Source organism: Zerene cesonia, chromosome 15, assembly GCF_012273895.1.
Source record: "Zerene cesonia ecotype Mississippi chromosome 15, Zerene_cesonia_1.1, whole genome shotgun sequence".
NCBI lineage: Eukaryota > Metazoa > Arthropoda > Insecta > Lepidoptera > Pieridae > Zerene > Zerene cesonia.
Genome location: NC_052116.1, coordinates 9,325,197 through 9,340,078, shown reverse-complemented (window position 1 = coordinate 9,340,078; position 14,882 = coordinate 9,325,197). Strand labels below are relative to the sequence as shown.

The 14,882-nt window shown below is 38.0% G+C and overlaps 1 protein-coding gene across 1 annotated transcript in view; it reads left to right on the top strand.

The window, feature by feature from the left end:
- LOC119832173 (unconventional myosin-XV) overlaps window positions 1-14,882 on the top strand; it is an 81,482-nt gene that overhangs the window by 27,482 nt on the left and 39,118 nt on the right. The window contains 17 exon segments of the mRNA XM_038355784.1: window positions 3,842-4,092; window positions 4,361-5,466; window positions 5,676-5,839; window positions 6,279-6,508; window positions 6,887-7,102; window positions 7,588-7,676; window positions 8,945-9,083; window positions 9,369-9,572; window positions 9,896-10,025; window positions 10,357-10,517; window positions 10,744-10,834; window positions 11,253-11,401; window positions 11,695-11,885; window positions 12,311-12,445; window positions 12,834-12,914; window positions 13,011-13,096; window positions 13,420-13,886. Of these exon segments, the coding sequence (XP_038211712.1) occupies window positions 3,842-4,092; window positions 4,361-5,466; window positions 5,676-5,839; window positions 6,279-6,508; window positions 6,887-7,102; window positions 7,588-7,676; window positions 8,945-9,083; window positions 9,369-9,572; window positions 9,896-10,025; window positions 10,357-10,517; window positions 10,744-10,834; window positions 11,253-11,401; window positions 11,695-11,885; window positions 12,311-12,445; window positions 12,834-12,914; window positions 13,011-13,096; window positions 13,420-13,886 (3,890 nt within the window).

The following is a 14,882-nucleotide window of genomic DNA, read 5'->3' as shown; positions in this document are numbered from 1 at the left end:
CTTGATGGACACCCCGCCCACTCGGATTTCCGATCCCGCGCTGTGAAGTCTTCGGCGACCGGGAAAGAAGATGGCTTCAGACTTCTCCAACGCCACCTCTAGTCCCAACCGCCGGATACGACACACGACCTGTGCCACTCCCTCGGTAGAAAAGAAATATGCTTAGGAATACGTAAAATAGAATATTTTAGATTGTTATGTTTGTTAATATGTTTATTTGATTAATTATTGTTGTTAAGAGGCATCAAGCATCATTGAGTCCCACTAATATAGTAGATATTATATTTAAAATAAAATGAGTAATAAAATTGCAAGCTGGCCAATATTTTATTTAACAGATTTAATCATCATATAATTAACCACGTCCTAACGGATTGATTAATTAGATTAGAGTATAGGACCATTTTTTACCGCGGCGAAACATCTCATTCATTATAATATACATATTTGGGTTATAAACTATAATAATTATTGAGATTTATAAGAAAATTAATTTATATTAAACCTTAATTATGTTTAAATAAATGATGTATCAAACATTATTTCTCAAGATGATATTATAATTTTAAGTTAATTATTACGTTTGTGAGACTTTAGATTAATTTAACAATCAGTAAAGTGAATGAAGGCAATTTTTAGAAAGTTAATGAAGTCTCACAATTGTCAAGTACCAGGCAGCCATAAACATATAGAGGTAGGTCGTTAGCGAAGAAAGGGCGTGGACGCAAGGCCACCGTCGGAATGTCGATAGAGAGTCGTCAGTAGTTTATGTTCCCCTGGTACTTGCATGCTGTACACTGTATGGTGTTGATTAGCTGTTTTAATATTTATTTATTCAAACGTGAGTTTACGAGCCGTATCTTGCTTGACCCTTAATCTACTTCGAGTAAAACAGGTTCGATCACGATTTAAATCTAGTTATCAGATTTTTGGAATATCACTCGCCTATTTCGTGGTTGATTCCAGTTTAGCCGGTGATGGAAAATCTGCAAAGATTTATTGCCATAATATGTTTTGGGCCATGGCACGAATTATTTGATATATCATGCAATCCTTAACTATTTACCCTATGCGAAACATTTAGCCATTCCTTAAATATTTATTAGGTTTCCCAACTTAGGAAAAATGAAGTATGTTTCCAAACAATTCTCAACTAAAAAATTCGTTCAACAGATTGTGCTTGTTTTGCTTGTCACTGACCACTGCTATAAACTGTTTTTACTGCCCCGCTTTGTAAATGACCACTAAAACAACATTCATCCCCGCATCTGACTCCGTTAATCCTAACAGTAATACCATTTCAGTCTAGCTCTAAACAGGTACGCGTAGAGCATTTGTGTCTCTGACAAGTGAAAAAACTGAACGTGTGTGCAAATTAAGTGCAGATTTCTAACAATTGATGTAATTGCATAAGTGTCAGTGATAGTAAGAGAAAACGAATAGACGAGCGGCGTTTTACGTGATTCTTAAGTGCTCGGTGCTTAAGCGATTCGACTCAGTCATAACATCTTAATTAAACGTTAATAAGAATACAGAGGAATCGTTTTATTAGACGAGATAAATTAAACAGTGCAAGTGTATATTGGAAGTATGGGAATGTTCAACGAAATTTTATACAAAGGTCTTCTTTGAATACTTTATATACCAATTTAAATAATTCAAAGACATTTTTTCCACACAAAGCGTCTGCAAATGCTACAGAACAAAGTGCCTCTCGAACCTACATGCTACGATATTTATCCAAGCATTTAATGTCACAAATTGCCAACAGAGTGTGCATGACGCATTCCCGCCAACAACGATTAGCATTCCACCTCCCTCCATCACATGCGCGTGCGTTTCGCGCCAACGCCTACGAGTTCCTTAGATTCCATACATGACGTACCTTCGGATCTCGTCGCGAAATACAGGCGAAGACAGATGACGGAAATGGTGCCGATATTGAAGAAACCAGATGGTTCTAGAACGTTCAAGAAAAGGCGGAAAATGGAGACGTTAAAGGATCTATGTTGGAAAGTTTTGATTGATAATGTAAATACAGTTTCATTATACATTCTTGTGGGGTGTTTTGATAAGACACTGATGTTGATTAGTGTAATTATTGAACAGCATTGTAAACAAACATAATTTGATTAATGTTCTTCATATCTAAGACAAATTCCTGGATAATGTAAATGTTTTTACTCTCGATAAAACCCCAATTGAGTAAAATTAATTGCCTTTTTGGACTACAGGTTTTAGTTTGGACTACAGGGCGTAATTTAGGAAGAGTCAGATATTTATATTTTACTAGCTTTTGCCCGCGGCTTCGTACGCGTTTTATTCGGAGTAGCTTAATAGATGTTATATATATACATATAAATCTTCCTCTTGAATCTATCTATAAAGTAAAAAAAAACGATCAAAATCCTTTGTGCAGTTTTAAAGATCTCTCAATACACAGGTACATAGGGACAGACGCGGGAAGCGACTTTGCTTTATACTATGTAGCGATTTATAAGATTTTTCAATGTATCGGCAGTTATTCAAATTATTTCACGCGAATCAACCTACTACCAGCCAATTGGCATAGCGAGCATGCACCACACTTCCAAACTTGCAAACGGCATAAATCTACGTATGCTTCAATAAATGAGGGTCACTTAACAGTATCAACGTAATCACAGTCCGGTCGGGCGGTCTGGTTGCCAATTATCTGGTTGAACGAGTGTGTGGTAATGATCTGGGTTTGTTTTGGTACCGCTTGACGTGCTGGTGACTTGCTAAGCTTGGGTTATTCAAATTTTTCATGACATTATTCAGTTTCTAAAATGTGTGATGTGTGTGTGGCAACTTTTTATCCCGATATTGCTACGGGATACGGACTTACGCGGGTGAAACCGCGAGGCGCAGCTAGTATACGATAAAGCAAACGCATGAACCCGACAGCGAAATGCGCATAGATGCTGAGATATCATTGTGATGAGTTATGTCATAAATGTCCTCATTATCCACTTGGCTGCTTATGTAGAACTTTTTGAGAATGAAAGTGTTAATTTTATAATGACACCGAACTTGATTTTTAATGATACGAGCTTTTAATACGTTATTGTCAGTAATTATTTAACATTTGTTGCGTTTTAAGTAAATCAAGATACATTATTAACGTTATTGAGATAATATGCAATACACATAATTTATTCATAGTAGAAATATACAACACGGGCGGTGTTTCCGCAGCATATTCATTGAATTTAGTGTACACCGGTACCCTCGTGAGATCTTCTCTTACGATAGAGTTTCTGTGCACTCCTATTGATTACAAATACGCAAAAGCGGGATACCGCTCGTATAGTTTAAAGAAAAGCGGTGGATTGACTCCCGCATGGGAACCGCGAGGAAACTATAGTAGTTTGCAGCATACAACTTAATAACCCATAGAGTGTAGTTGGCGGTTTAACTCACTTCCTATGCTAGACAATGTTTTTATCTTTTTCTTTCATATAATGTTGAGAGACCTTATTCATTTAAATTAACTGTTTTAACGTTATGACCTATGTTAAAAATTGTACCAAATTCTAAAAGATTTCCGATTACCAGTCCCAAGAAAAAAACAAACTCATAAAATATACATATTGTATAAATATTCACAAAAGCTGAATTAATGTGAGTTAAAATGATCACAGCTATTGGAATTCTACCATAAATAACACAGTTACATGAAAGCGATAATTTATTTAATTTCACGATCGAAGCATTTCACTTAGTGGCTGTTAGAATGATAATTTGTCCCAAACTATCACTATTTAGATTAGAAAGCGCTAAAAGCGTATTTATTATCTTGTTTCTCTAATCGTTCCAGCCACAAACATTCGCTTTACAAATGGGTAACGGTGAAGAAGAGGGCGATCCCATATGGCCGCGGGAGGAGCTCGGTCCCACTGGAGTGGACGACATGACCAGGCTGCATGACCTCCATGAAGCTGCCCTGCTTTGGAATTTGAAGCTCAGATACGAACAAGGCCTGATATACACATATGCTGGATCCATCCTGGTCGCTGTGAACCCATACCGGCCAGTTGACGCGTTATACGGATTGCAAACTGCTAGACGGTAAGGACAAACCAGTCTGAATAGTAATTAGTTAGGTATTCCATAGACACATTAACTTTAAGTTACCGTAGAACAAAAAAGGCTAAATAATTGAGTCTTCGTAACCATTGCGTGACTGTACGTAACACTCATAACAGTAATTATGTGGTGAGGTAACGTGTTTCAATTAGTTATAATTGCAATGTCAAATTTCAATGTGTAACCGTTGCTGGTGCACTACTTTATGCTTCGTTGTTGAAGATTTATTCAATTTCACTTGTCATTTCAGGTATCACGCGGCAGAAGCGCTGGGTGATTTACCGCCCCATCTTTTTGCGATCGCTGCCGCGGCCCGCGCCGCATTACCCCAACCACAAGCCATATTAATATCTGGGGAGTCTGGCGCAGGAAAGACTGAATCAACGAAACTAGCTGTTCAATTTCTAGCTGCGGTCGCCCCAGCGCCCCCGGGAAGAGCTCCCGTCTCTGAACAGATCTTAGAAGCCGCGCCATTGTTAGAAGCGTTCGGTAACGCTCGGACACCAAAAAATCACAACTCTAGTCGCTTCGGAAAATTGCTTGAATTATACTTTAAGGATGGCGCCTTAGCTGGCGCCAGAGTTGCTCATTATTTATTAGAAAAATCTCGTATAGTCACCCAGTCTCCTGGGGAAAGAAATTATCATGTATTTTATGAATTACTAGCTGGTTTGGACGAAGAACAGAGAAAAGCGCGAGGTCTGCTAACGGCAGAGCATTACTTCTACTTGAATCAAGGAGGAGATTCTAACGGGGCCGGGGCGGGCGCAGACTGGTCAGCACTATGCGGTGCTATGCAAGTTCTGGGGATCGGTGACGCTGAACGCGAAGACATAATAAAAGTCCTAGCAGCCGTGCTACATTTGGGGAATGTTTACTTCCACAGAAGACAGCTTCGTCACGGGCAAGAAGGCGTTCAACTTGGTGGTGGCGCCGAAGTCCGTTGGGCAGCGCATTTGTTAAAACTGCCAGCTGAAGAATTAGCGAGAGCTTTAACTACAAGAGTAACGGCTGCGAGAGCTGAAAGAATGCGATCCCCGTTACCCATAGATCAGGCTCTGGACGCAAGGGACGCGTTCGCTAAAGCGCTGTACTCATCGCTATTCAACTGGCTAGTACTTCGAATAAACTCGATTGTCCACCGCGGTGGCTTGCACGACGCGTACAGAATATCTCTCCTAGATATCTTCGGTTTCGAAGACTTGGAAGAGAATTCCTTTGAGCAGCTGTGTATAAACTACGCGAACGAAACGCTACAACATTATTTCAATAAGCATATATTTAAATTGGAGCAACAAGAGTATCAGAAGGAGAGACTGGAATGGTCACAGCTGACTTGGAATGATAATTCGCCTGGTAAGTGTTTTATTCTTATCAGTAAAATAAAATTGTAGCAAACATTTACTTTTAATAGTTATAAAATTTAAATGGACCTTACGTTAGTAGGAAGGGATAATGAAATGAAAACCAGGAAATAGAACATAAGAATCAAAATTTTATTAAAGTTATATAAAAATCATTGCTTCATAATGAATATATTTTTGATTAATGAATGTTTTTTACAGTAATTCAGCTGTTGAGCAAGAAACCCGTAGGTATTTTACACCTATTGGATGACGAGAGCAACTTCCCCCGAGCGTCTGACGCCTCTTTCTTGGAAAAGTGCCACTATAATCATGCACTCAACGAATTATATTCGAGGCCACGGCTGGGTGCTAATGAGTTTGGGGTAAGAATAAACTTGCATTTAATGTGTTCGTTTAACCGTAAACTTCAAGAAATGGAGACATAAGATGTTAGAAGATAGATTTCACATGCATTTTTCTGTTTACTTAAAACAAAGAATGCTCTGCCTGTCTGGATCTAAAAATAAGGCAAACTAAACACTTCATTAAAACTGTTTTTATTCTAAATAACAATCAAAAACGTTTTTGCAAATAAAATTCGATGAATTATATCTATTTCTACATCGCTAAGCTGTTTGACATTTACAATGTATGAAACTTCCTTTACATTTGACCGCCGGCACAGTAATTAACGCGTGAGCGTAAAACCGAGGAGTCCTTCTATTCCCGGTGGGGACTCACAGTAAATATTAGAGGCCTAGAAGCACCCTAAAAGTTGAACACCACTTTTCTAAAAGTTTTATCTAAATATAATTTACCCAGGTGAAACACTACGCTGGCCAAGTGTGGTACAACGTGGAAGGTTTCCTCGACAAGAACCGGGACGCGCTCCGAGCTGATGTTCTGGAGCTCTTATGCAGCAGTGAAGTGCCGTTAGTTGCTGAAATGTCTGCGCAGTTGAGGGCCCACCATGATGCAAATAAGACATTGCCGCGAGGCGCTAATGGCCGCTTCGTTACCATGAAGCCGAGGACCCCCACTGTTGCAGCGAGGTAATAACAAATCATTTATTCGAAATATTAGAACCCAGAGACAACACCCCATATTGCTAAGATAGCTTTCGATGTTCTTAGGTCCTTTAAGAATAAAACTATAAAGTTTCGTCTTATAAATGTTATTATCTCATCTCATTTTCGGTTCAAAAGAGGCAGACATCAATCTAATTATAGACCAATACAAATAAGATTAGCATACCTACGCTTATCAATTAATTACATTCAAACCTCACCCGTCCCAGGCCATTTTTTTTCCAGTCGTCAATCCTTCCTTTTCCTTTACACCTTAAAAGCGGGCAGCACATTCGCCGAATCGAATGTTCAAGCTTCAAGGTTGTTTCGAGCAAATGCTCCAACTGTGTACTATCTCGCCAGGTTCTCAGACAGTCTGCAGCAGTTAGTGGAGTCCATGTCCCGCTGCAACCCCTGGTTCGTCCGCTGCATCAAGCCCAACACTGACAAGTCCATGCGCTTCGACATGCCGTGCGTGCTGACACAGCTGCGCTACACCGGCATGCTGGATACAATTCGGATGAGACAAATGGGATATCCAGTTAGGATCCCATTCCAGGCGTTTGTGGAGAGATATAGGTGAGTTCACACCATCCAGACTCTGTCTACACTAACGTCATAAAAAGAAGACTTTTATGTGTTTGTAACGTTTTCACGTTGAAGCACTGGACCGATTTTAAAAATTCCTTCACCATTAGAAAGCTGCAACTTCAGATTGACAGGCTATATATGTACCACGGGCGAAGCCGGGGCGAACAGCTATTTTGTTATGTATAAAAGTTTACACAGTAGTTAAAGCATTCAATGTACATGACGAAACATAGTGCGTAAACAATTTTTTGGGTCGAGGGATGTATTATTGGCGAAGTAGAAAGCTTTTGATATTTGTTACAAGTGTTTATAAGAATATTTTCTGTAGAAACTGTTAATCGCTATTATTAATTAAATCGGTGAATGAAACTTTTTTATATATTTACATTTGTTTTTGTTTGAAAACTTATTTTTATTGTTATATTAATAATAAAAAATGACAAACAATCCTAATTTAAATTTGACATCTTTAGATACCTTCTGAAATCGATGCCGGCGCGCTCTACGCCGTACCGCGAGATTTGCAACTCCATCCTCGTTGGAATGCCACCTACTGGAGCTGGTATGTATGGTTTTCCACGTAAATATTTTATGTAAATAATGTTTTACATATACTTATTATATTCATATTATAATATGGGTAAATTGTTTTATCCAAAAATTCATATTATAAATTACAGAAACATAGAAATGGAATTATAATGAGTCTTTTTTGTTGTATTATTTAGTTTTTTTATATTAAAAATTTTATTTTAATAATAAAAAGTATAAATAATTTCTTGTTTTCGAACATGTTTTATAGTCTACAATATGAATAAGATCAAAGCGGAAATGAAATATTTTATAAACCGTCCGTATATATGTCAGTAATTAATTTTCAATAATGAAACATGACAAACCGAAATAACCGCTATTTCTAGAGATGATAAAGTAAAACCATAATCATAGATCTCCGTTACGCCTTATCAAAGTTTAAATGCAATTTAACGGCAGTGTAATTACGAATCTAATTAAGACATGCCAACTGCTGATAAGTTCGCTAACACACTATCGTCGACACTTAAATAGTTTGTGAAAAATCGCGTTGAAAAATGGACGAAAGATTTAGTGTAATTTCGGGAGAATTTGATGAAAATTTTAGTATTATCTCTGACGAATTTGACGACAATTATAGTACTGTGTCGAAAGAATTTGGCGAAAATTACAGTTCGGTGTCAAAAGAATTTGACGAAAATTATAGTTCGGTGTCAAAAGAATTTGACGAAAATTATAGTACGGTGTTAAAAGAATTTGACGAAAATTATAGTACTGTGTCGAAAGAATTTGACGAAAATTATAGTACAGTGTCGAAAGAATTTGACGAAAATTATAGTACAGTGTCGAAAGACTTATCCGAAAATTATAGTACAGTGACGAGAGATTTGGACAAAGATTGTCGTACAGTGTCGAAAGAAAATGATATTAAAGTGTCAAAAATGGTTAATGAAAGGGAAGAGAAAGTGTCAACAAAAGTGGAAGAAAAAAAGAAGAAACTGAAAGGGATTAGTTGGAAAAGTTTTAAAAAGAAAACTTATAATTACAAAGCAATGTTTTTGAGTAAGTGAAACAGAAAGAATGCGAATTTATGGTTTTAATAAAAATTGTTTTTTTTAAATAAAAATTTGAAAAAAAAAATTTACTTGAAGTGATTATTTATTTGCGGTAAAAAATCAAAATATAAGCGTATAAAGCCACAAACAAAAATATGCCATAGGAATAATTTATCGAGTAATGTAATCTCAACACCACACTTACCCGTATTTTTCTCACATTAATCTAATTCTTTCTTAGTGGGGGCAGACTTCCAGCTAGGCGCAGCCCGTGTATTCATTCGCGAGGCATTACACCGAGCCCTAGAAAGAGCTCGCGCTGACAAACTGAGAGCTGCTGCTACCACACTACAGGCCCATGTGAGAGGGTATCTAGCCAGGTATGTCGATAAAGGGCCAAATCATTGGGAATGTTGTGTATATGTATGGTTTAGCTAGATTTAGCACCAAATAGAGGGTCTTTATTAAACATTAAGTATCTTTACTGAACACTTATTATCATGATTTTGTCTGTCATGCTACCAAATAGGTTAAACTACTTAACTAATATAGAACGAGTTATTGATTTCCTTATTTGCTAAAAATATTCTGTTTCTTTACTATTGTGCCATCGAGATCTATTTAATTTTCCGGGATACACTAACACTACACTAAACCAATTCCAGAAAGCGCTACTACCAAATGCAAGACTCGGCCATCCGGATACAATCCTGGTGGAAGGGCTCCCGGGAGCGTGCCACTTTCCTCACCGCGAGGCGGGGGGTGGTGCGCGCCCAGGCGCTGGTGCGGGGGCGCCAGGCCAGGAAGAGAGTGGCGGCCATGAAGGAGCAGATGAGGAGGAGGCTGGAGGCTCAGCAGGCGGCTGCTAAGTGAGTAAACATAGATGAGAAGATTTCCTTGTGTTTGATTTAACAGACATTTAGCAAATTTATACGCGATACGGTGTAATTTTTCAAACACAGTATATGTATCATAAAATATATTAATCAGTCAAATGATGAATATTATAAACAAAATAGTATTGCTTTATTAATAAATTAAATTTAAATATATTATTAACTTGGAGAGATATATATATATATACACACATATATATATATATGTATATACACTTATGTAATCTTTTTAACACGCTTTTATTAGCTTGTTTTGATCCTTCGAGCAGGAAATAATTGCCATTTGAACGTTACAGGCGCCGCGCAGCAGAACAAAAGGCGAAGGCAGAAAGTTTGCAAGTGCTTGAAGTTCCAGCTGAATTGGCTTTCATTCTGTCAAAAATGGATGAGTGGCAACCGCCACATACCGAGAGGAATATTACTAAGGTAAATGCAATTTTCAATATTGGTGCATCTGGTTGTTAATATTTATAAAAAAAAGACTGCACATATAAAAAATTAAGAAAACAAAATAATATAAGCGTACTTGATTAATTAAAAAAATATATATATTGAAAACAAAACTTCCATAAGTCCCCTAAAATTTGTACTCTTCATCGTATTTTTTTTTTTCAAATATATTTTAGTAAAAAACTAAATAACATATATTGTTTAAATAAACTTATCAAAAAACAATTCACACTATAGTATATAGCCACGTTTCACAAATATATTCATACATAAATATTTCTACATTAAAAAAAATGTCAAAACTCAGATAACAGACGTCTACTCAGAAGAAGAACGCATCCAGCTACCAAAGGACCTTCACCAGTTCGCGTTCTCCAAGTTCAGCTCGGTCTACTTCGCGGATGGAGGACAACTTGGGCCAAGGAAACATCCCATAACCAAACCTATTTTATCCAAAGCTGCTGTTAGGTTGGTATAACAAGGCCAATGCCAATAGCTAAAATTTCGACTTTTTCATTTTTTGTACTTAATTTTCACAAATCGTGTATCGCGATGAATTTTAATTTTGGTCGAGTTCTGATAATTTGGAGATAGTTTCTTACAAGACAGTTTGTTTTCGTAATATCCAATTTATTTGCTTAATTAATTGATAGCATTTCATTCCTATAAAAATCATAAAGAAAACGTATTTCAGGGATCAGGACTTTAACGATGCTGTAGCGGTATTCAAGTTGATATTGAGATGGTGCGATGAATCCGCGTCAGGAAAAGAAACTAGGCAGAAGGTACGTTATCAAAAAGTCGCATTATACTATTTTATACCTTTATTTTAAACACATTTTTTTTTGTAAATTAGCATCATCATTGAGACCGTTGCTTTTTTTTCCCAAAAATGTATTTCTTTTATATTCAATATCCATTGTTTTGCAAGCATGTTGCATCATTTAAATGAAACAACAAACAACACCTGAAAAGAGTGTTTTTGTGTTTTTACAAATAACTATGAATGAATATTAGGAATCCATTTTTTGGTAGTAAGTAAAGACAAAAATAATATAAACAGACGTGGTATTTTTGTTTGTTTTTCCAAGTTTTATTCAGGCACTTGTTTTCTGTTATAATTATATAACTAAACACATTTGGGTATATTTTACTTTCGAATTCGGTTCTCGTTTTTATAAAACCCGACCGTAATATTTCCAGCTGATCGCAGACTACATAGCGTCCAAGGGCATGAACTCCCGTGGTCTCCGGGACGAGGTGCTGGTGCAGCTGTGCAGCCAGGACGCGCGCGCCTCGCCGCTGCTGACGCACTGCCTCGCCGCCTTCCCGCCTGGAGCCGCTCTGCATAAGTATGGAACCCTGGCTTCTGGGATACATTTGATGGGGAAAAGTTTTCGGGTCTCTTGATTTTTGTGTTTTTGGGCTAGAAAGATAAGCATTTGGGTAATCTTGGTCTATTGTTACAACTGCCGTTAAAATATAGCATCTAATGACAGGAATTTATCAGGTCTGAGAGACGAAGTTTAGAGTGAACTCTATATATTATTACCAGTGTAAGGTACTGCTATATTTAAGTGTACAAGCACCTATAACATATACTTTGTTGAATTACCATAATTTAAATATATAATTATTTCTGTAGGTACCTAGTTCGCCTGATATCCGAGCGCTACGAAGGTGCAGAGAGAGAACGCATGTTACGTCTTGTATGCGGAAGCGAAGCGAACGCGGCGCGTGCACATGGCGTGGCGAGGCGAACTCCGCCTACGTTACTGGAGTGGAGAGCTAATAAGGAACAAGCTAGACCTGCCCTGGCTCTGCATTTGCCCACAGGTATGATAGTAGACAGATAATAGATTTAGCGAAAGTCCCCAGAGTTATATCTAAGTATTTTAAATTGTTGCCTTTATTTTATGTAATAAAATAGTCTCCCCAATTATTTAATTAATGATAATATTATTAATTCATTTTATTTCCAATAATGTTTAGCGTATCCTTATTTGTTAACCTAAAATGTTTAACCTCAAGTTTTAAATTGCGTTATAGTTTCATTGTTATGTAACACTAGTCCGCCCCGATTTCACACTTAGTATGTTTGTTTATAACAACCTTCCTTGTGCCTTAAAAAAGCCCTAAAGATAAGCCGAATTGGTCGTTGCGTTCACGCTTAGCAGCACATTTGGTGTTTCATTGATATAGATTTATAACACATTTCTACGCAAGAATAAAAGTATCTAGTTGTTCCTTTTTTTGTCTAGACCGCGTAGAGAAAGTGTGCGTAGACTCATGGACGACGTGTGAAAAAGCCGCAGCCGCCGCTCTGGCCGCTGCCGGCATCGCGCGGGACGCTACGGGCTGGTCCGTCACTTTAGAGCATAATGGACAGCTTACTGGTGAGATATTGTTTCATTTTTATGAAATACTAGCTTTTGCCCGTGACTTCGCACGTGATTAATTCGGAGATGTTTAATTGATGTTATATTAAACATAAAATAAATCTCTTGAATTGCCTTATCTATTAAAATCTTGTATTTTTGTAATTTTGTATTTAATGTGTTCTGTTGTGTAATTTTGACGATCTAAACATACACACACACACACAGACGGCGTAAAGCGACTGTTTTGTACTATGTAGTGATGCATTTTGTGTCTTCTTGGATATTTAAAGTATTGGAGTTATAATGGATGCCAGTTAATTTACCCATAAACAAACTTGCATATGGATAAAACTTAAACTTAAAAAAAATTGCAGCAAAATATAAATATGCATTTTGCATACAGAATGGGCGGGCTGCGACTACATTCTGGACGCCGTCGGCGAGATGGAAACCGTGCCCGCATTGGCGGGGCGAAACGCCCTCCGCGCCGCCTCCCCCACCACAAGCGCCGCCCCCTCCCCCTCGGCCTCTCCCGCCCCCGCCCCCGTCCCCGCTGCCCCCGCGCCCGCCGCACACGCAGCCCCCGCGGCGCCCGCGCGGCACACTCCCCCCGCGCCTCCGCCACGAGCTTCGTCGATTGATAGCGAGAGAACGCTTCGTCCACAGGTGCTATATTTGTTTTATTACTATTACTGGCTTTTGCCCGTGGCTTCGCACGCGTTTGATTCGGAGTAAAATCTCCTTTCCTCCCCCTTTTTGCTATGTTATTATACATATAAATCTTCATCTTGAATCACTATCTATCAAAAATTAAGCAATATTTAACGCTTATTTATATTAAAGATGTGATGTATTTTTAAACATAATAAAAAAATCTCTTACACTGTATGAACTATGAAGTAAGTGTGTGTAACTTCATACTCCTCAGTACATCATTTATGTTTCATGTATTCATGTAGAAAATTAACAAACATGTTTTTATTCCCCAGGTGCCACCGCCAGAGCCACCAAAATCCAGATCACCAAGCATCCAGCGGATCTTACAAGACTCCATCGACGAGAACTCCGAATACAACTGGAAAATGGAAACCAAAAACGAATATTCCAGAAAGGTTTCGCACGACATACTCTCCCGTGAATCTGCGCTCAACGAAAGATACTTCGAGCAGCAGAGCGACAAAGTCCGCAGCCGTTCACTTGATAACCTGTTAGGTGACAACCCTGTACCGCAACCTTCGAAGCTATCCGACCTAGGGTTGTCACAATCGCGTTTGAACGACAGATACCACTCGGTGGAGCGGTTGGCGCCAAGTGTAGGAAGCAGTAAGGGAGAGGAGTACTCCCGCGTACTTCCCCCGCGGTATATAAAATCGCAATACGCTGGGAAACGCGCGCCGGCTGGCTCGCAGTCTAGTCGCGCGTATATTGAGAAGAGTTCGGAGTTTGGCGGCGTTAGGTAAACATTTTACTAAGTTTTATTTGTTTGAAAAAATCCACATTTTTTATTATGCTATGTAAAACAATCGTTAACATCAAATAATTAAAGTTTTTAAACGCTTTTATTCTAAATAATTTAAGTTAAACCAATAAAACTTCTTTGGCTTGCGCAAATTTGATCATATCTCAGAATATCGCTCGAAACTCAATTGGTTGCCCATCCGGCTTCGCCGGAATACTCATGTCCTTTTTCTCCTGTACACTATCCTTTTTGATCCTAGATCCCCATCCTACCTTAAACATGGATTCGTGTTCATGGGATCTTCTCACGAACTCGATCTGCGATCTATGGACAACCTTACACTACGCATGCCTGCTCACAAAACCCGTTTTTACGCCTCTTCCTTTACCGTGCTAGCTGTAAGGTTGTGGAACTCACTCCCTATCAACATAAGGAAAGCTCCATCCATCAACTCCTTCAAGTATCTTGTCAAACAACATTTTCTTCACAACAATTAATTTGTATCTATTTCATTTTCTCCTACCTTACTTACTTTTCTTTATTATATATACATATTTATACATATATATTTTTTTTTTCTTCTTCATCTTTTTCCTTTATGTATATTGGTATGTATATAATTATGTGTGTGTGTATTGTTTGTATACTTGTTATATATATTTATAGTTGCCTTTTTAACTTTCGTTTGCACCTTTTATAATGCTATTGCTATGCTCCTTCTACATTCCAAATCTTTCTCTTTCTTTTTTCCCTTTCTTCTTCAAACTTTTCCTAAACCCACAGGTTGCCTGGAAGACATCGCTTCTTAGCGATAAGGCCGCCTATTAGTACCGCGTTTTCTTTATTTTGAATATTTTTTGTTTTTATTTTGTTTTTGTGTGTGCAATAAAGTGTTTTATTATTATTATTATGTGGATCTCTCCATAATACTCGGGTACCTCCAGAAGGAAAGCACCCGGTCTTTTGGAAGGCTTACGTGGGGACACAGATCCA